This window comes from Perna viridis, chromosome 5, assembly GCF_037379345.1.
Source record: "Perna viridis isolate PV_CMFRI_1.1 ecotype Kerala chromosome 5, ASM3737934v1, whole genome shotgun sequence".
Taxonomy (NCBI): Eukaryota; Metazoa; Mollusca; class Bivalvia; order Mytilida; family Mytilidae; genus Perna; species Perna viridis.
The window spans coordinates 8,983,829-9,008,249 of NC_142449.1; the positions used below are offsets into that span (position 1 = coordinate 8,983,829).

The 24,421-nt window shown below is 34.0% G+C and overlaps 1 protein-coding gene across 1 annotated transcript; it reads right to left on the reverse strand.

The window, feature by feature from the left end:
• Window positions 1–1,614: 1,614 nt before the first annotated feature.
• LOC148615873 (transmembrane protein 218-like) lies at window positions 1,615–6,067 on the reverse strand. The gene is made up of 3 exons (XM_088581550.1): window positions 5,874–6,067; window positions 3,523–3,625; window positions 1,615–2,484 (listed from the first exon to the last, which is right to left on the reverse strand). Exons 1-3 carry the CDS (start codon window positions 5,978–5,980, stop codon window positions 2,347–2,349), a joined length of 348 nt encoding a protein of 115 aa, XP_088437676.1. The 5' UTR covers window positions 5,981–6,067; the 3' UTR covers window positions 1,615–2,346.
• Window positions 6,068–24,421: the final 18,354 nt, after the last annotated feature.

A 24,421-nucleotide genomic window follows, 5' to 3' on the forward strand; every position in this document is an offset into this window, starting at 1 on the left:
TCCTAAAAATGAATAATTTTAGATTTCTCTAGATTAACAAGATCATTTGAAACACACCAAACACAGAAGAGTACCTAACAAGTTGTAAATCATTTTCATTTTCTGCTAAAAATACTATATCGTCTGCATATAAAAGTATTGAAACAATGTCTTCATGTACTTGTGTGTCCATCTGCTCCACGAGCACCGATTCGTTTACCGTGTCAGTTTTTCTTCCATTTTTCGTCTACTCCGGAAATGACATTTATTAAGCAACTTGACTGGTGTTTCTAGAAAAGCAGGGGACGCGTACCAGTGGCAGATACAGAGGGTTAACACCCCCTTTTTAATGGAAAATTTGTCATTTTCATGTGTAAAATTGACAAAAATGGCAGATAATATCCTAGCACCTCCCACTCCTTTTTTTCTGAGGAATCTGCACTGACACTCCCCTCAATTTCAAAGTGTCTGGATCAGGACCTGTGTACCCAACCAGCATCTCCAGCTTTAAGTGGAGTATGTGTTGTCTATTATTTTTGTTTCTTTGTATGCGTTATTTTGGTTATTCCACGTTCTTTGTATGTTTATTTTGGTCATCTCATGTTCTTTGAATGTGTTATTTCGGTTATTCCATGTTCTTTGTGGATTTATTTTTCTGTTAAGTCATTTTCTTTTGATTACCGTTGGAATTTTTTGGTTCCCTTAATTTCATTTTCCAATACAGCACTCTCAAAATATGATGAGATATGTGAAAAACTCATTTTAGTGTTACTGTAGACAGTTTGATAGCCCAGAAAAATCTCCAGTGTTTTTTTTTTTGTTCATTGTTATTCGTTTTTCTACAGAAGAAATTGATTTTCGTCATTTATGAATAGTTGCGCTTCATTTATTTTGGGGTCTTTTGCAGCTGGCTTCATGGTATTGGTTTTGTCCACCATTGAAGACCGTGTGGTGTCATGTAGAAGTTATTTGTTTGTTGCTTGGCTTTTGGTGGATGACCGTCTCATTGGCAATCATACCACATCTCCTATTTTTTACTATTAGCAATTTTTAAAGGTAAGACACAACCCGGAAAAGTTCCCTGAAGACACAACCCTATTTCACTAAATTGAAAACAGATCTTTACGTTAAAAAGTATACAAAATTAAACGTTTATTGTAATTTAGAGGTGATCCTTCAACTGTGTGACATGTTGGTACCTTAAGATAGGTGGGCATTAGTACATACAAAAAATGCACATTTAAAATATATCTTAACCTCTTTTAAATAGAAAATCATTTATCACTTAATCTGGTTATCACACACTTCATTTTGTAAATAAAAGTTTAAAAATAAAATCGCTACTTTGAACATATCATTAGTTGATCAACCTCATTGTTGGTCTAATATGATGGCCGATATCAACTACTCTGTACAGGTAAATGTGTTGACTAATTGGTCTAGTGTCCACAATTTTTTTTATATATTGTTCAATATTCTGGATATTGAAAAGATTTGAACTGGGCCAGATCAACTGAATTAAGTGACATCATCATGCAAGTTATGGCTCCTGCTATCAAGTTTGATGTTGCAGTATAGTAGTAAATACCATATACCACCCGACATCTTTTAATATAATACAAGTAAACATAAACATATATACACAAATTTTTATATTTTAAAGTAAAACTAGTAGTAAAATTGTTTACATCTGAAACATACTAAATATCACATTTGCTTTTGTAACTATAGATTAAAGAACACTTTCATAATGACCTCAATATCAAACAGGTGTTTATTACAATTATCCAATTATCTACAATGCTCATGTTCAGACAAAATGGCAACATCCTGTACTGATACCAATAAATCATTTGTGGTTAGTTGGAAGAATATTATTGCATGACAAACCAGAGTTATCTTTCTTGCAATATGTAAAAGAAACACAAAACGTGTTCCATTTGTTTTCAACGTTTTATTCAGTATGAAATAATCTTGCTGTCATTCTTGATATCAGAATGGATTCATGACATAAACCATCAAATTTTTTTTATAGAATTTTCAGTGTCAAGAATTTATTAAAAGGTAAAACATTTGGTGACAATAAGATACAAGTTGGGAATTTTCAAACAAAAAATTATTGGAGATATCAAACAACCATTCTGACAATTTCAACACCATAATTACATTTGAGATTAGAATTCAAATGTCACCCAATTTCAAGGATTCAAATTTAGGGATACATTTAGGTGTAATTACTAACTTGAATATGCAAGATTTCAATTTAACTTGATACTCTATGATTATCCTCTCTGTCAATTTATATTTTACGTTTTCCACCAGTTACACATTTTGATCACTAAACAACCACGAGAACCACACTACTGTCTAACGGAGTCTTCGTATTGGTTTTGCATAAATTGGCATCATCATATGATCAGTCAAATACATAACAAGTCCAATTACTAAAAACAAAGCACAACCAGAAATCATCAGATATCTGTAGATAATTCCATAATCATAAATCTGAAAATAAATAAACAGTAAAATAATTAAAATTTTTAGAAAACATATTATTAGTGGACTGACAAAATGATTTATATCCTTTTCAGTAACATAATATTAAGATAAATAATATAAGTACTTCTTATCAGAGATAATCATTTAAGAGGGTGTCCAAGACAAAAACCAGGCAGTGGGTGGATGGCACATGACATCATTATTTCAATAAAAAAAAATCATTTAATACCACAAATGCATCCTTTTCCCAATTCAATTTGGGCTTTTGTTTAACTGGAATGTTTAAAGAGAAATAAATTACAAAAAAAGTATTGAAATTCATTGAACTCAAATTTGAGCAAAATTCAGTTATTTGTTAGGAAACTTTGAAATAATTTTCTAAGCCATCCATAGTCAATTCAAATTTTTTATCATTTGACATACATTACATTAGAACAAATCAGAGGGATAAAATTTACCCTGTGCCACCCATATAGGATCTGTTTACGTTAAACACGGACACCCTCTTAATATTCAAAATAAACATGACATGAACATTCTCTGGGAAAGTCAATTCATAATCTCTACTTCCAACTGGGAAAGTTTCTCGGGTAACAAAGAGACCAAACTGTGTTTAAACATCTCCATGTATGGTCATAATGGAAGATTTTGCATCTCAAGTTTCAAAATATTCTTGGTGGAGCATACCTTCCAAAACTATATACAGGGATAGTAAAATTTAAACAGGGAATGTGGATAATTTATTTACTAACCCTAAACCTATGAAAAAAATCATTAACCTCTGATCATTATCAGTTCTTTAAATTTCAGTGATTGATACATAACTTACACTTGTACATACATTTTGTGTATAACTCTGCCAGGAACTTTGTTATTACATTATAAAACATTCCTAACAGCAAATTATTGTTAGACCAAGCAGAATGGTATACACACTACAGCTCATCATGTAAAATAAAATTTTTGCCTATGAAAATATATAGGACAGATATATGTACAGATGTCAATTTGGAAACTGTTGGTGTATCCTTCAGGAATACCTACTGTGACAGATTCTTCTACTGTTGGTTCTTTGGGTTCTCTGGGTAAAACAGCAAAAATTACTGTAATTAAACCAGCAAGAACAATAGATCCTACACCGGCATACCTACAAAATAACATTGACATAATACCTTTAAATTTTTCATATATGACGATGCTTCAATGAAAATCCTTACATAAAATGATGATCACTGTTAGCATAAAAGGGTCTATTAGGATTATACTTAGAAACAAAACACCAGATCTTCAACTTGTACAGTTCATACTGTTACTGTACAAGTATATGTATTCTATGTTCATGTAACTATCATTTACTATGTACAGACGTAACTGTAATAGCAACTACCACTAAGTGGTGTAAGCACTACAGTCATTACATGCACAATCTTAATTTTCCTTCAGGTTCCCCAATATACTAACCCAAAAAAGTCATGACCTGGAAGTAACAAGGCTTTCCGCCTCAGAAAAAATATAAATCTAATTGTATTATCCAAATCAAAGCATAGCTTTCCTAAGAAAGGAAAGGTAATCGTTTTCTTTTTGGAATTTTCAGCTGTCAGTTGCATCTGAACTTTGTTTATGTCATATGATGTGTGTAAAATCATATTCCAACCATCTGTGAAGAACTGTAATATCTCCAGTATCTGCACAAATTAATCGTCCCAATTTTTTCTGACCCTACAACCTTCCTCTTTTTTATTAGGATATTGATAACCAGAATCTAACACAATATTTCAAAATTCTGCTGAAAAATTATGTGTCCACTACCCCTCTGTTCCAAAAGTAATTGCAGTTGGAGGGAGATACTCTGCGGTACCACTGAATGATCAGAATCTCCAACTTTTTGAATGGCACATCGTTCTGACCCCAACCTGACTAATCAATATCCAAATAAAAAAGAGGAGGGTTACAGGGTCCGAGGAAATTCAGACTAAAATTAATCTAGTTTCATCGCTTCAACATTTCGTCACTATAAATGTAGGTATTCTGACCAATATGGTTTGAAAAACAAATTTAAATATCCCACCTCAAGTGGCCTCCAAACTTTTTCAATGTTTTATTTTGATCAATACCTCGATATTTCAGACTTTAATCTCTTATCAAATTTTCAACCTGGTCCAACCTCGAAGGCGTACTTCCCTCCTCATTAAAAATTCAAACTCCTTTTTCCAAACCCAATGGTCATAAAATTAGTTAAAAATTGATCTGAAATAGTACAAGATTGTATACAAGGAGTTTTATAGTTTTAGCTTTCTCAGCATTTGTGATATCAACGTTTATACATGCCTTTGTTTTGACCCCTGACTGCGTAGCCCGCCTTCCAGGGCAGTTACCCTATTAATTTAAAATTTAAACTCCTTCTTCAAAACCTGATCTATCATTATGAAATTTATTTCAAATTGATCAGAAATGGTCCGAGGGTGTATATAAGAAATTTTGCAGCTGTAGTTTCCTGTTCTTGCATGACATCAACGTTTTTATTTGACCAACTGTTGAAATAAAAAATGGCGGGCAGAGTAACACCCTTGAGAAAGGCATTCCCTACCAAATTACAGTTCAAACTCCTTCTTCAAAACCCTAACAATCATAAAAGTTGTTTTCAATTGATAAAAATTGTCTGGTGGTGTATATAAGGATGTTTATAGCTGTACCACAGGTGCTTGTTTCTGTCTATGTGGGGGAAATACTATCAAAGAGGCGTCGACTATCAATGCCCAAGTAGAAGGCATTGATAGTCGACCTGTTTGATAGTATTTCACCCATATAGACAGAAACAAGCGCCTGTGAGCAGTACCTTTCCCTGCTTTTGTGATATCAATGTTTTATATGACGTAATTTTAACTGTATAGGCGGCAAGTAGCTGTGGCTAGTATACTGAAATCTCGCCACACGCCACACAAGGTCACACCAGATGAGAATCCTTGTATATTTAACTCCTTGATCCTCTTAAACTGAAAAGTATGTTGCTAGAGATGTCCTTAAGGGTTAAACATTAGAAAGTATGGTGAAGTGCTACAAAATCTTCCGCCATTTTAAAAGTAAGGGGAAAAAAGGGGGCTGGTGGCTGGAATCTTTTGAAAAAAAAAAAACAAATGTTCAAAATTTTTTTTACTAATTCATTGAAAAAAAAAAAAAACTTTTCCCCCCATTAATTATAAAACAAAGCAGATTTTCAAATAAATATATACTGATTTCCCTTGAAGCTTTTACTATTCTTACGAGTCTTTCACATACGGTACAAGTACAGTAATTAAAGCTCACGGTGCTCCCTGATGTAGGCAATGCCTACTCCAAGTAGTTAAAGAACAGACTACAGTATTCAGTAATCAGTATTGACAGTATACAAAACTTACGCAACTGAACCTTCAGCACGAGACAACAACAAACAGAGCAATAAGCAAATTGACCATATTAAAGCTAATGTAAAAAGTCCTGGACCGACACCCAAAACTAAAGCCATATCTTTCAATCTATTTAGTATTTGAACATGTCAGAACATTTTGTTTACATCAACCAATATGGCGGGTTGAAATTGAAGTCTTTTGTTATCTGAACGCCGATTGGTTAATTTCTGGTTTGAATAGGTTTGTTACGCGGGAATTTTAAAATGAAATAATAATAATAATAATAATAATAAATAAATATTCATAAAAACCACATTATCAATACAAACACTATTTGTATGTTTGAACTTAAAGAATAGATAATTTTCAATGGCAAGCCAAAGTGAAAAAAATGAGTCTTTCATAATATTAAAAATGATTTTGTAATATAACAAATTAATTTTTTAACATTACAAATTTGATTTCTAATATTACAAAACGCATTTTTTATTTTCATTTTTTTTTTAATTTTCAAACAGTCATATACAATCATCATTATATGAAACACATAACTTATATTGTTCACAAATATCACAACATGATTTAGTATGCAAAGAATACATATATTCATTAAGAAATGTATACACTGTTGAAAAATATTTTTGTAAATAATGGGGGTTTTTACCAAAAAAAAAATCAGAGGATAATAAAAATGATAAAAAAAATAAAGGAGAAATTAATCAAGAGAAAAAAAACAAACAAAAGCAAAAGAGGAGAAGTCCTGTTTTCTAATTTGAAATGCATTAATAAATCATTCATTTCACTTACATACATTGTGAGTCCTAGACATAAAATATATTTTGGAATTTATTCCACTTAATATTGAACTTAGTAATATACTTATTTTTACTGCTAACATTTTTTCTATCTTATACATATCTTGCAACTTACATTTTAATGCTACTATAGATAAATTATTTTTTGATATCAAAAATTCAATTAATATTTGAGAAATTAAATTTCAATATTACATGAATTTATAATGTTAAAAAATAGTTTCTGGTATTTAAAAATGATTTTGTAATATCAAAAAATAGTATGTTTTCTAATATTACCATCGATGTAATATTACAAAATAAGTGTATACTAATAGGAAAAAATGATTTTCTAATATTAAAAAAATATTTTTTACTATTACAAATTCATTTTCTAATATCACAAATTTATTTTCTAATATTACAAATTTGATTTCTAATATAAAAAAAAACCTTTTTTAATATTAAACATTCAATTAAATTAAAAACAAAAACAAAAAACAAAAACAAAAAGAACAAAAACAAAAACAAAAAGAACAAAAAGACAAAACAAACCCCGATTTTTTAATATTAGAAATTGATTTTCTAATATTAGAAAATGGATTTGTTGTATTCAACTACGATTATTTAATATTATAAAATCATTTTGTAATATTAAAAAAAATGTGACTGATTTTGCAATATCAGGCGCGTAGTTGAGGCCAAATTGAAGAGTAGGCAAAATTACGGCAGGGGGTCTGATAAAAGCCCTGGAAGGGGTTCTAGGGGGCGAAGCGCCCCCCCCCAAAGCTCCGCGGACATAGCGTTTTGGAGCATCATTTATGCATCTCCTGGATGTATTTTATCCCCTCCACCACAAAAAAAAAAAAAAAAAAATGGCAAAATTTAGTGCAGGCAAAAGCTTTTTGCCTAACGGCAGCTACGTGCCTGAATATTGCAAAATGATTTTTTAATATTACTAATTCATTTTCTAATATTACAAATTCAATTTGTAATATTACAAAATGTGTGATATTTTATGATATTACTAAATCACGATTTTGTAATATTAGAAAATGAATTTTTAATATTACAAAATAAATTTCTAATAATAATAAAAAAAATAAATCTTCTAATAATAAATCAAAGTACTGAAGTACTGAGTCAGTGAAGGCCTTCATAGTTTGCTCTGTTCACATTTCAAACAATAATAAAAATGGATTGCATAATATTTAAACAGGGAAAGTAACTTTTAAACCTCTGTTTCGAATCAGATGTGTATATAATTTTACCACCCATTGTCTGTGTTTCTTGTTTGTTTTTAACTGAATTATGAAAGTTTAAATTTTCGTAGCACTTTTCTAAGCATCTATTCATCACAACGGTCTGGATTTTAATATATTCTTCCTGTAGTTATGCCATATGGTGGGATCTATTTTCAGAAATTCCTGTCTACCGAGGACTTTGCTTATTTTAACATTGTATTTTGCAAGTTGAATTTTTTTCGTCCAACTTTCTCAGCAACTACTCGTCACAATAGCTTGACGTTTAAGCACATTGTATTTGTACTTAGGTATGCCATATAGTACGATATATTATCCGAAAAATCGACAACAACTTCCTGTTAATCGAGGACTTTGTTTTTGACTTTATATTTTGAAAATTGACATTTTTGTCGCGCTTTTCTCGGCAACTACTCATCACGGTGGCTTGAAATTGTAACACATTTTTTCCGTAGTTATGCTTTATACTGGGATCCATTTTTGGAAAAAAATTCCACAACTTCCTGTTTACCAAGGGGTTTGTTTTTTCCCTCTTTTGACCATATGGTAGGATCCATTTTGAACAAATAAATCGACAACAACTTCCTGTTTACCGAAGACTTTGTTTATTTTCCTTATAACGTGGTTGAAAGCGGGGGTATCACTAGTGAGCCACCGCTCACTGAAATTTTACTCTGTTAGATACAAAGCTTTTTTTCAAACTGAGAAGGTTATAAACAAATGAGAGAAAAATTACCCACAGCTTTTTCAACTTTTCAGACACATAGATTTGATGATACACATATAAAAATATACATGTGAAATCAATCTCTGATGTTTTTTTTTCTGTTTCACCAATTTCACTACAAAGCATTTGCTTCTGCTTATCATAGGATTGAACCAAAGTTTATTACATGTATGTCTATAGGCTTTAAAATTTGGGTTATCCCAAAGTCATAAATTATAGGCTTTTGTAGCTTAACAACTATTGAATCCAGTCAAAGCATGTCAATTTGCCTTTTTGCTGTCTAATTACCATCAATATGAATGAAATGACCATACAATCAGGCAAGATCATCAACACAGCAGCCCAACGAGTAGTATAGACACACTCTGAGTTCTATCCGATTACTCAAAGGCTGGATTCCGTCACATCTACAGTACTAAATACAGTTACTAACAGAATCCCCAAAAAGGTATTCAAACAGCTTGTATCTCTCAGTTCTTTTGGATTCCATATACTCGATGGCTAAATCAGAGAATTAGCAAGTCCCATTCTAATTAACTGCATTGGTGTGATCTTGTTGTAAATAGCAAAATAAATAAATAAATAAATAAATAAAAATGGACGAAGAATCAGAAAAGAGCTAATTATAGTTTCTTATCTATTTATTGTAACGTATCTCAGTGCAACGAAGACTACAATTATTGTACATTGATGATTTGAAAAGTTTCCCATGATTACAATATTTTATAAATTAAATCTAATTTAAAATATAGAATGACTGAAATAATACATGTATTTCATAGTATTGCATATGATTCTAAGTTGATGTTCTCTTTCATATCTACATCTTGGGATAATCCGGCAAATTAAAAAAAGAGTCAGAACTTGACATGATGCTCATCTGGTGAAGGATGACGCGATGATACTAATTATAATTAACGGCCACAGGTGTAGAAATAAAAACTTACCAAGATAATCAAAACTTTTTCGCAACTCATGCAGGATTTATAAAGAAAGGATGATGTGTGCATTAGGGAATGCTTTTGTGATGTTACCCACCTTTAAATAAAAAAGTAATAAAACTGTTTCCAGAATGGCGTGGCCTTCAGCTTCAGCAACCCGGTAAATTTTTGTTCCACAAGTTTCTCTTGATTTGTTGTGACATGCATCAATTTGATCCTCTATCCTACATAACAACACATAAATGCACTGTCCCGTACTACCATACATCGTGTACTAAGTTACAGCCCGAGATTAATCCTACGAGGAGGAATGACCTGGCCAGCTAAAGCTATATTTTTATATAGCTTAGCTGGCCGAGTGGTCTAGGGCGCTGGACTTTGTGCAGGCGGTGTTGCCAAAGATATCACAGCGGCACAAGTTCGAGTCCCGCGGAGGGAACGACCAAAAATTTGCATCGCAAATTTGACAGTTCTAACATCGTTGGGAATTTTTCAGACCTTTCTATACGTTTACATATATTCCGATGGAGCAGTGTAGCGAATAAAGTCGTCACATTCTGAGACGTTTATATAGAGTAGCGAATAGTCGTCACATTCTGAGACATTTGTATAAACGTCTCAGAATGTGACGACTCTATTCGCTACACTGCTCCATCGGATCAAATTGATACAGGGAAGATATATAGACGTATAGAAAAGTCTTAGAAATTCCCAACGATGTTAGAATTGCAAAATTTGCATCGCAAATTTGACAGTTCTAACATCGTTGGGAATTTTTCAGACCTTTCTATATATATTGGAAGTATCCAATGGCGGTTTCAATATCAGTTATAGTATCCACTGGCACTATCAAATATGGAAAAACGAACTCCTATACCACACAAATTGAAGTGCTCGATGCTACTATCCTCACATTAAAAAATGAACTTATATGTATTATTATGTACTTATTTTTGATGTTTTAGTTTTTATTTATGTACACGTAGTAACAAAAATCAAGCACTCGTACATGTACGTGATATATACATATAATACACTTAAATCATAAATCAAAATGAATATGAAAACAATCGAAATATTTATGTATATCAAGTACACCTATATATACTAAATCTTTCAATGGCCATATACTATGTACAATATAATGCAAACAAATAGTTTAGCTTTATCTTAACTCGTATTAATGGATTAAATGATTTAATAGCAATCCTTTTTACACATTATTCATAATGTAACCATTGACCAGTGGAATTTCAACCTTTTACATCAAATATGATGTATATTTATTTCTGGTTTATCTCCCATTAATAATTCAACATTTATTAATATTTAACCATATAAAATATTCTTAATCTATATCTTTCTTATTTAGTTTCCTGTTTTTTTTTCATCCCATCATTCCATCTGAACAATAACAGGGGGAGGCGGAACTTGAACTGATCTTTTAGCTTTACTATTTAAATTTGCAAAAGGTACCCAAACAGCATGTTCTGCTGGCTACCCAACTAAATGAACCAACAAATACTTCTTGTTGTCCTGAACCTTCTGACCTAAGATTCGTTCAATCTTATGGTATCCCATCTTATCTATAATGCCATCTTCTGAAGATAGGACTTCATCTAAATTAACTCTATCTCCATAGCGTTCTGGAATTTTGCGCATCGACTAGAACGACGAAGAACTGGTTCTTTCTCCTCTTGTTTATTAATTTCTTTATCTTTCTTAGTGATACTTTCATCATGTACCAACAGAGTCTCTGACAAGATATTTTCTTCTTGAAAATATTGCCTTGGTGTCGGCTCCCTAACATGAGCCATCTTCAATCTGTTTACATGAACAGGATTTTTAAGACATTTGTTTGTCTGTGGGTCTTTTAACACCACTAAATGCGGACTGTTGACTTCATATACAACAAACGGTCCTTAGTACCTATCCTGTAACTTCTGCCCTTTACCTACAGTTTCTTGTTGTAGGTAAACATAATCACCTGTACATGCTGATTATGGTTGAGATTTCTCATTTGCTTCATCAACCATTACCTTTTGGCTTTGTAAGACTTGTTTTTGAGTTCTGTCCTTATTCTGTTTAAATTTTCTGAATGTTTCTGAACCTTAGGATCTCATACTTATTGGAACTGTATTCAAATCTACAACTGGTGAGGAAATCATAGAAAATTTAGGTCTTGCCCCAAAAATTACTTCATGTGCGTGAATCCTGTGCTTGAATTCACAGACTGATTAATTGAAAATGTAATACATTGAAGATAATAAATCCAATTAGTTATAACACCATTCATGTATAGGGTTGCAAAGCCTTATCTTCTCTCTGTATACTACTTAAATTTTCATGACTTATATTCAATTTACATAGTATTGTATCCTTTTTCTCATCTACATGTATGTTTGCCTCAGGCTTTACTTTTACATCATTACTTTCTCCAGTACTTTTAGCATTCTTAATTACTCTTAGTTTTCCTTTTTGCAGAACAGACTTGTTTGTTCAAATCCTCAGTATCTGCATCGTAATCAGTATTTTGTATGTATCACAATATGATTCACTTCTTTAACCTTCATTAGCTCCTGTAATGTAACACCACCAGGCAATGTGATATCACCTGTTTTATCTTCAACACAAGGAAAGAATGGGTCAACCTCATATGGACTTGCTTCACCTGGACTGTTTATACCAGTTTCACATCTGGACAGTGCATCGGCTACAACCAGTTGCTCAGCTGGTTTGTATTTTATTTCAAAATTGAATTATTGAAGAATTGCTAGCCATCTTTCATAAATTGCTCCTTTTAAATTCTTTGGAACCAAAGTTTTTAAAGCTTGATGGTCACATTCTACAATGAATTTTCTACCCCTTAAATAGGATGCACAATTTAAAATACTAGTTACCATTCCCAAACGTTCTAGTTTAGTTGGTCCATATGATTGTTGCCATTTTGCAAGTGTTTTTGAACCAAACCTTATGACATGGATACCATCGTTCAAATCACCCTTTTGATATAACATGTAACCTGTGCCTGTTTTTAATGTATCTACAGCTACAGCTACAGCTACAGATAAAATGTCTGATCAAATTTTGGAAATGACAATGGGCCTGAAATTGTCAATTCTGTCTTCAAACTTTGAAAAAGCATTCTCATGATCATTTGTCCATTTAAATCTGATATTTCTTTAAAAGTTTGTATAAACAGTTTGCTTTACTGCTATATTTTTTTATAAACTTCCTGAACCAATTCATGAGACCTACAAACCTTTTTAGTTCTTTTGCAGTTTTTGGTCTTGCAGATTCAGAAATTGCTTCTATGCGATCTGCAGGCGGTCTTATACCATCTTTAGAAATTTCGTGTCGTAAAAATTCACATTTTGCAACTGCAAATTTACATTTTTCTAGTGAAAGTTTCAAATTAGCAGATTGAATTCTACTGAATACTTCTTGCAAATCATCTAAATGTTGTTCAAAATATTCTAAGAAAACTAACACGTCATCTAAATAACATAAAGTGCTTCGAAATGAAAGACCATTCAATACTTTGTCCATGAGTAACTGGGATGTGTTTGGTGAAGTTTTCAAACCCATCGGTAACCTACGGAATTTGAATGTTCCAAAAGCAGTATTGAATGCCTTTGATAGAATCAGATGATATTTTTCACTTGGAATAAACCAGAGCTTAAATCAATAGTAGATATGAAATTTGGGGTTCTCCGAGTAAATGATTCTGTCAATTTTTGTACATCAGGTATTATATAGCGAAAGTCTTGAGTTCGTGAATTCAAGTATCGAAAGTCTACACAAAACCTGTACATAGACAAGCTCTCCCCCTTTGTACTCATACCTGCTTTCCTTATCTTATTTCTTTTAGCTACTAAAACTATAGGGCTAGAAATAAGAACATTTTCTTTTTCATCAACTGGAGTAATGATACCCTGTTTCAATAATTCATCTAGCTGATGCCTCAATATTTCTCTTTTATACGGAGGTAAACGGTTTGGACGTTGGTGTTTTGAAACTGCATCTGGTTTTAAATGAATCTGATGCACAATTACTGACGTTACTCCCAAGTCTTGATTTTTTTTGTAACATAAATTGTCTTGTTTTTTGATAGGTACCATATTATTACACGAAACTGTTCACAAAAATCCTCTTTTAGTGATGTAATTACTTGCTGAACATACTCCTTGGTAACCTTTTGAAAGAGTAATCAAGGGAACCAAGGTTATAGCGGTAATCAAAAGAATGTAATCCAGGGACAAAGACTAGACATGGAAAACAGACACACACAACAAGGAACATAAAGTAACTAAAATCATACATACAAAGTAACAAAAGTAAATGAGCAACTCGGACTCCACTAAAAACTGGGAGCATGGACCACGTGCACCGGTAGGGTAAGCGTCCTCTGCTTTTCTAGAAACACCCACCGAGTTGCTCATAAAACGTCATGTCCGGGGTAGACAAACGAGGAAAGGTAAACTATGACCCGTTGAATAAATCAGTTTTCATGGTGCTGATGGATACATCATAACGATCAACGAGTTCATGATGACGACCATAAAACTTCTGTAGTGATGACTTCAATCTTGCAGCAACAAAACCCTGTTCATCCCTGAAACCTTTCCCCAAACTACTGACTCTGAATTAGCTGGGAAGTTTAATTTTTTAAGGGAGTGAACCTTAGTTTTAGAAAATTGAAATGAATGATTAGAAAAATCTAATTGAACACCACTGGATTTCATATACCCTGTTCCTATTATTAATGAATGTGAGGTAGCTTTCATAACATAAACATCAAAATTACAGTGTTTACCTTCAATTATACCATTAACAGTGGCTACGCCATCTAATCTCACTTTTTGCTTATTTGCAAGTGTTACAGTTTCATTACCTATACAAAATAAGTTACTTTTATGATTTCTTGGCAATGAATCAATTAAACACGAATCTAACAAAGCTGATACATGACTATTAAATCTTACATTTAAGTATAAAAAAATTCTAAATGTACTCACATTATCTTTTGAATTAAATTGGTTATTCCCAACAACACAATTTACATTACCGGTACGTGTCCTATTATTAAGATGTCTTGTTATTTGGCTACTTTGGTCGCAATTTTCACTGTCTCTTTCCCAAGGGAACGCGACGGTCTTCCTTCAGGTTTCTTCTGTTTCCTTTGATGTCTCTGGTAGCATCTGTCTGCAGTGTGGCGATTTTTATGACATATTTGCCATGTTGTCGGAAAAGTTTTTTCTGTCCATTGTTTCTACAATTTTGACATCTTGATTTCTCCTTCTTGAATGTTTGTCCTTGTTATTTCTAATATAGGCGTTCTGTAATTCTTTTGTAAGAGTCTCTAATGTCTCTTTTATTCTTGTAATTCTATCACCTTGCACAGCTGTTACAATTGGTTGGTGTGGCTCTTATCCAATACTGGCATTATACTGGTTCTATAACCATAAGCTTCTCCCAGTTTGGTAGCATTTAACGCCTGGTTAATATCACATGGATTGCCTGCACGCACATAGAAGGCAAGTTAAGGTGGTAATCCTTCTATAAATTTTAGTAAAACCTCCTGTGTTGTTTTCTGGAGTCTACGACCTTTGTCAATAATTTTACTGAAATATTCTTCAATTGGTTGTCCTTCAATAAGTCTTGTATTTTGAAATAACTCTGTTTCTATTAACAGTACTGGTGTTGTCACAAATACAAACTTTGCTTTAAATGCTTCCAATATTTTGTCCCATTAATACTTGTTTTAAAATCACTATTTAGATTTGAATACCAGATATGAGCTGGTCCACAAAGGTGTAACTGGAATGCAGCAACCTTTCTTGAAGGATCTTGTATTTTACTACACACTGTGTAGGCCTCAAAGTATGATATAAATTGTTCAGCATTTTCATTGGTATATCCACTGAACTTCTTCACATTAATTCTAGGTGACATTTCCATTTCTGAATCACTTATTGAGGTATTAGCATCACTATTATTTAGTTCTTCAGCAGAACTGACAGTTTGTGAAGAATCGTAAACATATTTAATTGTCTCATCTAAATCTTCAATATCTAATAAGGTATCAGTCTCAGTATAAAAATATCCATCATCATATGAGAAAATATCCATTAATTTTTGTTCGAAATACTTTTTAATTCTCCACATGTAAAGTAATGTAGATTTATTTAAGTTACTTTGCAAGAGGTTTTTGAACTGTATGATATGTTTTGTCACCGTCACTCTTTTTGATGCAACAATACTAAGTCCATAAATAAAGTTCACTTTTAATTAGATTAATTTTGATGTTCAATAAATACACTATAGATGTTAATTGCTCTAATGTTAAAGCCTGCTCTCTCTCTCTCTCTCTCTCTCTCTCTCTCTCTCTCTCTCTCTCAAGATCTGATCTTCATCTTCTGATTTTCATTCTCAAAACTACCTCCACAACATTCTCCCATCCTATAATCAAACCTTAATCTAGTAATAACATTTCATATGATGTAAACATGTAGTGTCAGCTTAACTAAATTGTAACTGCTATAAAATTACTTATCTTTAATCTAATAGATAGTAAATAAACAAAAAACTACAGTGCCATACATCTATGGACCAGTGTTCATAATTGCATGATACTGTGGGAAAGTTAATCTGGTTTGTGATATTAATTGGACTTTATAATACCGACAACAGTACCTTCTAAAAATTGCAAAACTAATACATAACACTGGAAAACTACATACACAAAACAACATTTCATACTACCTGACCAGATGACCAACAACCGGTTTAACACAACTCAAGCATGTCAAAGGTAGTCAGGATAGAATGGTCGGTCCACTTAACAAAATGGACGTGTTACTCTATTACCTTTAAATTAATCGGAGGAAATATACAAAATATGACATAAACAAAACGGTGAACATACTAACAGGTAAGTCTATTTTAGTCACACTACTCACGCCTTCAGCAATTTCATGCGCCATCTTCATAGGGGTTTCCTCATGTTTTCTCAAGCTTGCTTGTGCCTCTGGAACTACCACTTTCGGAGGACTTGGCAGTATACTATTTGCCAATCTTCTCCTAAAATTAGTTAGACTCCTCGTAGTATGCACAGGAGCAGATAAAGTTGCCTTCCTAACTGTTCTGCCTGCTTCAAACGACACGTTACTAGTTTCATTTACTACTGCGTTGTTCTCTGCAACTGACACCATTGGCTTGACAACTTCTTTGTCCTCAGCCTTTATTAATCGGACATTCCTGTCCGAATGTAATGGTTCTCTTGGTACATCGCATATACCCAAAAGAACTTGAGATAAAGGATACTACAGACACTGTGAAGTCAGCCTCATATCTTGACCTGAATAACACTCTTGATTATCGCTGTAACCTTGGTTTCCTTGATTACTCCTTCAACAACCTCATCACTAGAGATATCAGAAAACAAACTCTTAGAATGATCTTCAGCCTCACTTCTCCTTTTTGCAGTTTTCTTCAAGCTCTCTGAATTGTTGTTTTCGCTATCTTCTTCTTAACTCCCATGACTTACTTGACTTGACCTAATCCACTTCGTCCACCAGGGGATATAGGGCAACTGCAGTGTCTTTCCACCTTCTTCTGTTCATGGCTGTTGTTTTTTTTTGCCTCTTTCCAGGTCTTGTTTATCTTCTGTAATTCTGCTGTAAGTCCCATACGCCAAGTGTTCTTGGGTCTTCCTCTCCTCTGATGTCCTCGAGGGTTCCAATCAAATGCCTGCTTGGTTACGTTTTTGTCACTTTTTCGTAGAGTGTGACCTATCCATTTCCATTTTCTACTTCTTCTGGTTTTCTATAGATTGTTGGTTTGTCCTGTTTCACAGGTCTTTATTGGATATTTTCTCTGGCTACCGAATGACATGATGTTTCTGAGACAACGATTAACAAAGGTTTGGATTGTGCTGATTGATGCTACCGTCTCCCTCCAAGTTTCTTTAGTAGGACCGACTTAACATTGGAGTTGAAGATCTTAATGTTTGTGCTAGTTCTCAATGCTCGACTTCTCCAAACAGGCCAGAGCATTTTGAAGGCTTGCTGTGCTTTACATTTTCTGGCAGCATTGTCCTCATCTGTTCCACCTGTAGTACTTACTCACCTACACTGCCAAAGTGTGAGAAGTTGTTTACATCCTCAATGTTTTACTATTGACTGTGAACTTTTAAGGCTGGTTAGCATTTATTCTCATTAATTTGTGTGGATTAATATAGAGACCTGTCCTTTTAGCTCTACTTTCTATGTTGTTAACTTGCTGTTGTGAATCTTTGAATATATGTGCTAATGCACAAATGTCACAAATGTCACCTACGAATTCAAGATCTTCTATGAAAGAGGATAAACTCCAGTGCATGCCCCATGGGTAGTTATTTCTGTTTTACCAACCAAGTCCAGTACTATGATGAAAAGGAGGGGAGAGAGAAGGCAGCCTTCTCTTACTCCAGTTGTTACTGGGAATGAGTCAGTCACTGTTCCTCCATGAATAACTTGGCAGGTAAAATCCTCATAAAGCAGTTTTATGATGTTGATAATCTTGTCGGGAATTCCATAATTTTTCAGGATGTTCCATAGCACTTGATGGTCTATGCTATCAAAGGCTTTTTGGAAGTCGACAAAGTTTAAATATAAAGATGTTTGCCATTCAATACTTTGTTCGATGATTATGCGTAACGTTGTTATTTGGTCAACATAAGATCTTTTCTGTCTGAAGCCTGCCTGTTCTTCTCTTAGCTGTTTATCTAATTCGGTTTTCATTCTGTGAAGAAGAATATTTCATAGTAGTTTGATTGGGATCTATGCCTCTCCAGTTGTTACATTGAGACTTGTCCCCTTTCTTTGGAATCTTCACAAATAATCCTTTACGCCAGTCATCTAGTATCTGTTCTTTGTTCCAAATTTTATTCAGTAATTTGTTTAGGTAAGTCACTGACAAATCATCGAGTGCTTTTATAGCTTATGATGGAATATTATGTATGTATTCAGAACCTCGGTCTTTATGATGTTGATGGTTCTGATATTCAGTGGTGGACCAGCTTCTAGCTCTGGTGGATCTACAGGTGGAGGACGATTGAACTTGGTTGAAATGTTCCTTCCATTTGTCTAGCTGATCTTCAAGTTTTGTTAGATTTTTCCCCGGAATGTCTCTTACTGGTTATTAGTGGTTGATGTTTTTCCACTCAATTGCTTGGTGATGTTATAGAGGGTTTTAATATCCTGTTTACCACATGCTGACTCAGCTTCCTGGGCTATCTGTTTTACATAATATAATTTCTTTTTTCCTGTTTACAGCTGGTCTTCACATCCTTATCCTCAGCTCTATATTGGTCTTCAGCTTGTTTCTTTTTCTGTCTTCTTGTTGCACTAACTATTCTTTCTTTTAATTTTCGCCTCTCTTCAACTTTTCGCCAAGTATCTTCAGACATTTTTTACGTTTTGTTGAAGATAGCCCACAGTTTTCTCATATGATTAGAATTGAGTCTCTTGTAATTTCCCAGGCAGAATAAATGTTGGTGTCGTCATACTGTAGGTTTTCCAGGACACTAAACTTGTTTTGAGAGTTATGCGGTATTTTGCAGAAACTTTTGGGTTTTTGAAAAGTTAAATTTCCTTCTGGTATTTCCATTTGATTTTGTAGATAGAAGTTTTGGTTTTATCTTGGCAATTAGTAGATGATATCAGATGATAAATCAGCATCTCGTTTGTTTCGAACATCTTGAAGTGAAGATCTCCACCTTTGTTGTGTATGTCTGTTTTCCATGTCTGGTCTTTGTCCCTGGATTACATTCATTTGATTACCGCTATAACCTTGGTTCCCTTGATCACTCTATGAAAAATAGCAATATTTGGTTTTCTGTATTTCCATCAGGTAGAACCCCGGTAACTTTGTGACATGATTTGTGTGGAAAAAGGGTCCCTCCTATGACTAAACTATTTACTGCAAAAAATCTGAAAAAAAGTTCTCCTTTCCACCCTATCACCAATATCATTTGGCCCCATTTCTCTCTCTCTCTCTTCCATTTGGTATGTAAGTCGCCCATTATCATAAGGATGTTACGTTTTGGAATTGCATTCACTGTGGGTTGTAGTGACCTGTAAAATCCTTCTTTTCTTCTTCACTTGCATTGTTTGTTGGTGAGTAGACTTGAATTAATGTAGTTTTCTTAAATTTCGTGTCAAACCTCGCAGTGAGTGATGATTTTGGTTGACACAGGTTCCATTCAAGCAGAGATCGTTTTTCTTTTTTTTTGTAAGAAGTCCAATACCTTTATCATAAATGTCATTGTCATTTGGATTGCCAGAGTAGATGATAGTATGTCCTGAAGAAAGTGTTGTCATGCCGGATGTATTCCATCTTACTTCACTGAGTCCAAGAATTTCAAGATTGTAACGGTCCATTTCTTTTGCAACCTGTAACCTTTCCCACTTTTCACCATAATGATTCATATTAGGCATTGGAAAACTCTCCGTCCATTTTGAAAAGTAATCCGAGACTATCTGAATATATCGATTAACTATCCTCGGTTTCTGGTAACTCGCCCACATTATCGGTCCTAATACGCTCAATTGGGTAACTACTATGCACAATACCATCTTTGCTTTGGTAGGATTTTCCCGTGAGTGGCACCCTGCAATGTATCTCCGAACATACGCGTGAAGACCAGGTCAGTAATATGTCTGCCTTACCCTTCAATGTTTTTCGGACTCCTAAATGTGCCACTGTTATACTGTCATGACACTTAAAGAGTAAACTCCGTCTTTCAGAAAACGGCACAATAGCCTGAAGGCGTTTTTTGTGGTTGTTTGAAGTTTCGAACCTTCTGTACAACACTCCGTCTCTTATTTCAAGAACATCTCTCTGTGACCACAAATTCCTGATCACTACATTCTTTCCAGATATATCACGAAAAGAAAGTGTGTTCTTTTCTTAGAGTGCATCTAGAATGAACCTGATGTTTTTATCTCGGTTTTGTAACTCTTTCAACGAAATTTGCTCACTTGAAAGCAAATCACTTGGGAAATTGCCACCTTTCAATGTACATACAGCTGATAGTTTATCTCGTTCTTCTTTCCAATTAACTATGTATCCACATTGTTTACATGGAATACAACTTAAAGTATCCGCATTACGGTTTTTTTCTTACCAGCACGATGAACAATGTCCATGTCAAACTCACTTAACATCGAGCCATCTGTCCTTCAGGATTCTTGAACTGCATAAGCTATCTTAATGAGCTGTGATCAGTGTGCAAAATAAACGTCCGACTGTAAAGATAATGCTTGATCTGACGAACGTAGTTTACCACTGATAACAGATCTTTCCTCGTGACATAGCTTTATTGAGAGTTCGGCTAGCATAGCTAATAACAGCTTCGTTCCCTTCACTGTCTGTCTGAGATAACACTGCACCGATAGCCTCCTAACTTGCATCAGTCTCCAAAATTAATTGTTTAGAGAAGTCTGGTTGATCAAGCGCACTAATAAGGCTTTTCTGCAGAAACTCAAGTCATTTCTGACGTTCCGAATTCCACACAAATTGTGGCAAAGGCAGTTTTGTAACGATCACTTGGATCCATCTCCACCTACCAATAACCACTATTAATGTCTCACGTGGAAAACCAGGCATTACTGGAAAGCTGTTCCAACGAATCATGTATTCATTGAAGTGAGTAAGCGTCTTTGATAGTCACTTTATTTAGACTTCGATAGTCCACACAGAATCTATAACTTCCATCCTTCTTCCGCACTTACAATACGCCAGACGACCCACGCAATTTTGAATGGCTCGATTATGTCCTTAGCCAACATTTCATAAATGTTCTTGTCAGGTTTTTGCCTCATATGAACAGGCGTTTTCCTAGGCGGTTCCTTAAATGCTGGAGCATCTCAGTATTATTCTTATGTTCCACAATGTTTGTCCTGCCCAGATCTCTATCAGATTCTGCGAATGAATTCTTATATTTAACAAGTAATTCACGTAACTTTTCTTTTTGTACTAAAACATTTGTTACTCCTGTAGTGGTATTAATTCAATGTGTATCCTGAAAAATTCGAAAGATCTTTTGGAGACAATCAGTTCAAGACTACTATCAGAATATAATAGCATTGAAACCTATGATTTTTCAACACTGTATACTTCTATTCCCCATACTCAGTTAAAATCCCGACTTAAAAAACATTATACATCGTTGTTTTTAAAAAAAAAAAGATGGTACACCTAGATAAAAATATATACTTGGTAGAGATTCCTCATACTTTGTAAGAAATAATTCCAAATCATCTTTTAAATATACAGAAGATGTTTACAAAATGCTGGAATTTTTAATCGACAACATATTTGTCCAGTGTGGTGGACGCGTTTTTCAACAAACGGTCGGCATTCCAAAGGGAACACATTGTGCTCCTCTACTTGCTGACCTATTTCTTCACTCTTATGAGGCCAACTTTATAGCTGATCTGATCCGAAAGAAAGAATATTGTTTGGCTAGATCCTTTAATCTCAGTTTCCGCTATATAGATGACGTATTATCTTTAAACAATCCTAATTTTGGGGATTTAATACATCGTACCTACCCCCAAAGAACTTGAGATAAAGGATACTACAGGCACTGTGAGCTTGCCGAGTCTACGCAGACTTTTTTTATTGCGCTAGAATTCTAACAAATAGGCTTCTGGAGCAGGGTTATGTTGCTACAAGATTGAAGTCATCACTACAAAAGTTTTATGGTCGTCATCATGAACTCGTGGATCGTTATGGTGTATCCATCTGCACCATGAAAACTGCTTTGTTCAACGGGTCATAGTTTTCCTTTCCTCTTTTGTCTACCCCGGGCTTGACTTTTTATGAGCAGATCAGCGGGTGTTTCTAGAAAAGCAGAGGACGCTTACCCTACCAGTGCACCTGGTTCGAGTTGCTCATCTGCTCTTGTACTTTGTGTGTATGATTTTATTTACATTATGTTTTTTGTTGTGTACGTCTGTTTTCCATGTCTGGTCTTCGACCCTGGATTACATTCTTTTGATTACCGCTATAACCTTGGTTCCCTTGATTACTCTTTAGTTAAGCCTGCACTTGACCTTTCCAAGAAACTCTGTACGTCTGGTATTAGCGTTTGTTTTGTATTATAAGAACATACACAACTTTCAACACTTGCAATCGCAGACATCTCACCTACACTAGTTCATTTATGAGGTACACACGCTTCAGGCTTCACATTCATAATACGCACAGGCACAGTTTCATTCACTTCAATTAAGGTTCTAGCTGTTAATGGTCATTCTGATCCAAGTTTTCTTTCAATAGGTTCAATAATACCATCGAAACACATTAATGACTTTCCTTCAGGAACGCAGACATTTCCCTGCACAACAGTCTCACTCATCGGAGGAATACTTACCGTCTCCGAACTAGAACTCTATAGCATCCTAGAGGTCCCTGGAAATGCACATTATACTCTCTGCCATTAATCACTAGATTGTGGGCAACAATATCAACATACTGTGAAATAATAGGTCCCCAACTTAATTTTGAGATGAAAAAAGTTCTTGAAAATTTGTATAAAAATGGTTAACTGACATTATTTCATATTCCAAAAAGAAAATTGGTGGTCACCGAACTCTTCCTTTTGTTAAATTAAAAAAAACTTAATTTCCCATTACATTTCTATAGAATTATCTCACCCTTGAACGAGTGTTTATAAAATTATTCCTTGCTATTTTACCATATATATGTTTATGCCAAAAAATCTTTTTTGATTTACTTAAAGAAATATTTTTCGCATCATTTCGTACACTGTTTGCTTATTGAAAATACACACTTCGGTTGGGACAGTTTGCATATATTTAATCCACGAAAATGTGGAGTACAACGAGAAGATATTTGCGTCAAAGGCAAGTTCAGATCCACAATTGGTTTTTAGGCCTTCCAAGCTATCAGTTGTTAATTCTAAGCCACTTTTTTTCTTAAATCAAAATAAATACAACAAAATCTCGGAAGCCTTCCCCTGGATCTGCTATTGTTGTGCGCACATCATAATTTTTTAAAATTCGTATGCATAATATAAAAAATAATCAACCATCAACACTAGAGACTTTGAAATTTGCAGCAGCGACCGGCGTATAACAAGATAAAGGCTCCAACATTTTTTTTTGAGAAGAGTTGAATTTTTTAATTTTCATAGAGGTAAGGGAGGAGAACATTTATTTTATTTTTTGCAAAAATGAAAATTAACAACGATAGCAAAAAACCCTATGCATCGTGAATATTCATTTAAATGTACATTAAAATTATTTTATTTATCAATCATGGGTCCTTGTCATGCAAGATACACAGGCGCGTAGCTGAGGCCAAATTGAAGTGTAGGCAAAATTACGGCAGGGGGTCTGGGGCCGAAGCTCCACGGAGATAGCGTTTTAGAGCATCATTTATGCCTCTCCTGGATGTATTTTATCTAAAAAAAAAAGGCAAAATTAAGTTCAGGCAAAAGCTCTTTTGCCTAACGGCAGCTACGCGCCTGGACATCATAATACAATAATTAGTATTAAAAAGAATGCAAGCAATATAGGATATTATTACAGTATGAAGTGTAATAAGGTCGAATTCATAAGTACATTTGTAGATAGAAAAAAAATATATAAAAATTATTTATTAACAGGAAATAATAGCGCAAGAAATATAGTTCTTCATTAGTAGTAGTTCTCCTCTTGATCTGTACACCACAGCAAGAAACTTACATCACCACAAGTCAGAGGTCATCATATTATTAACTTCGCCAAAACTTAAGACGCATCCAGAATATCCTTTACGT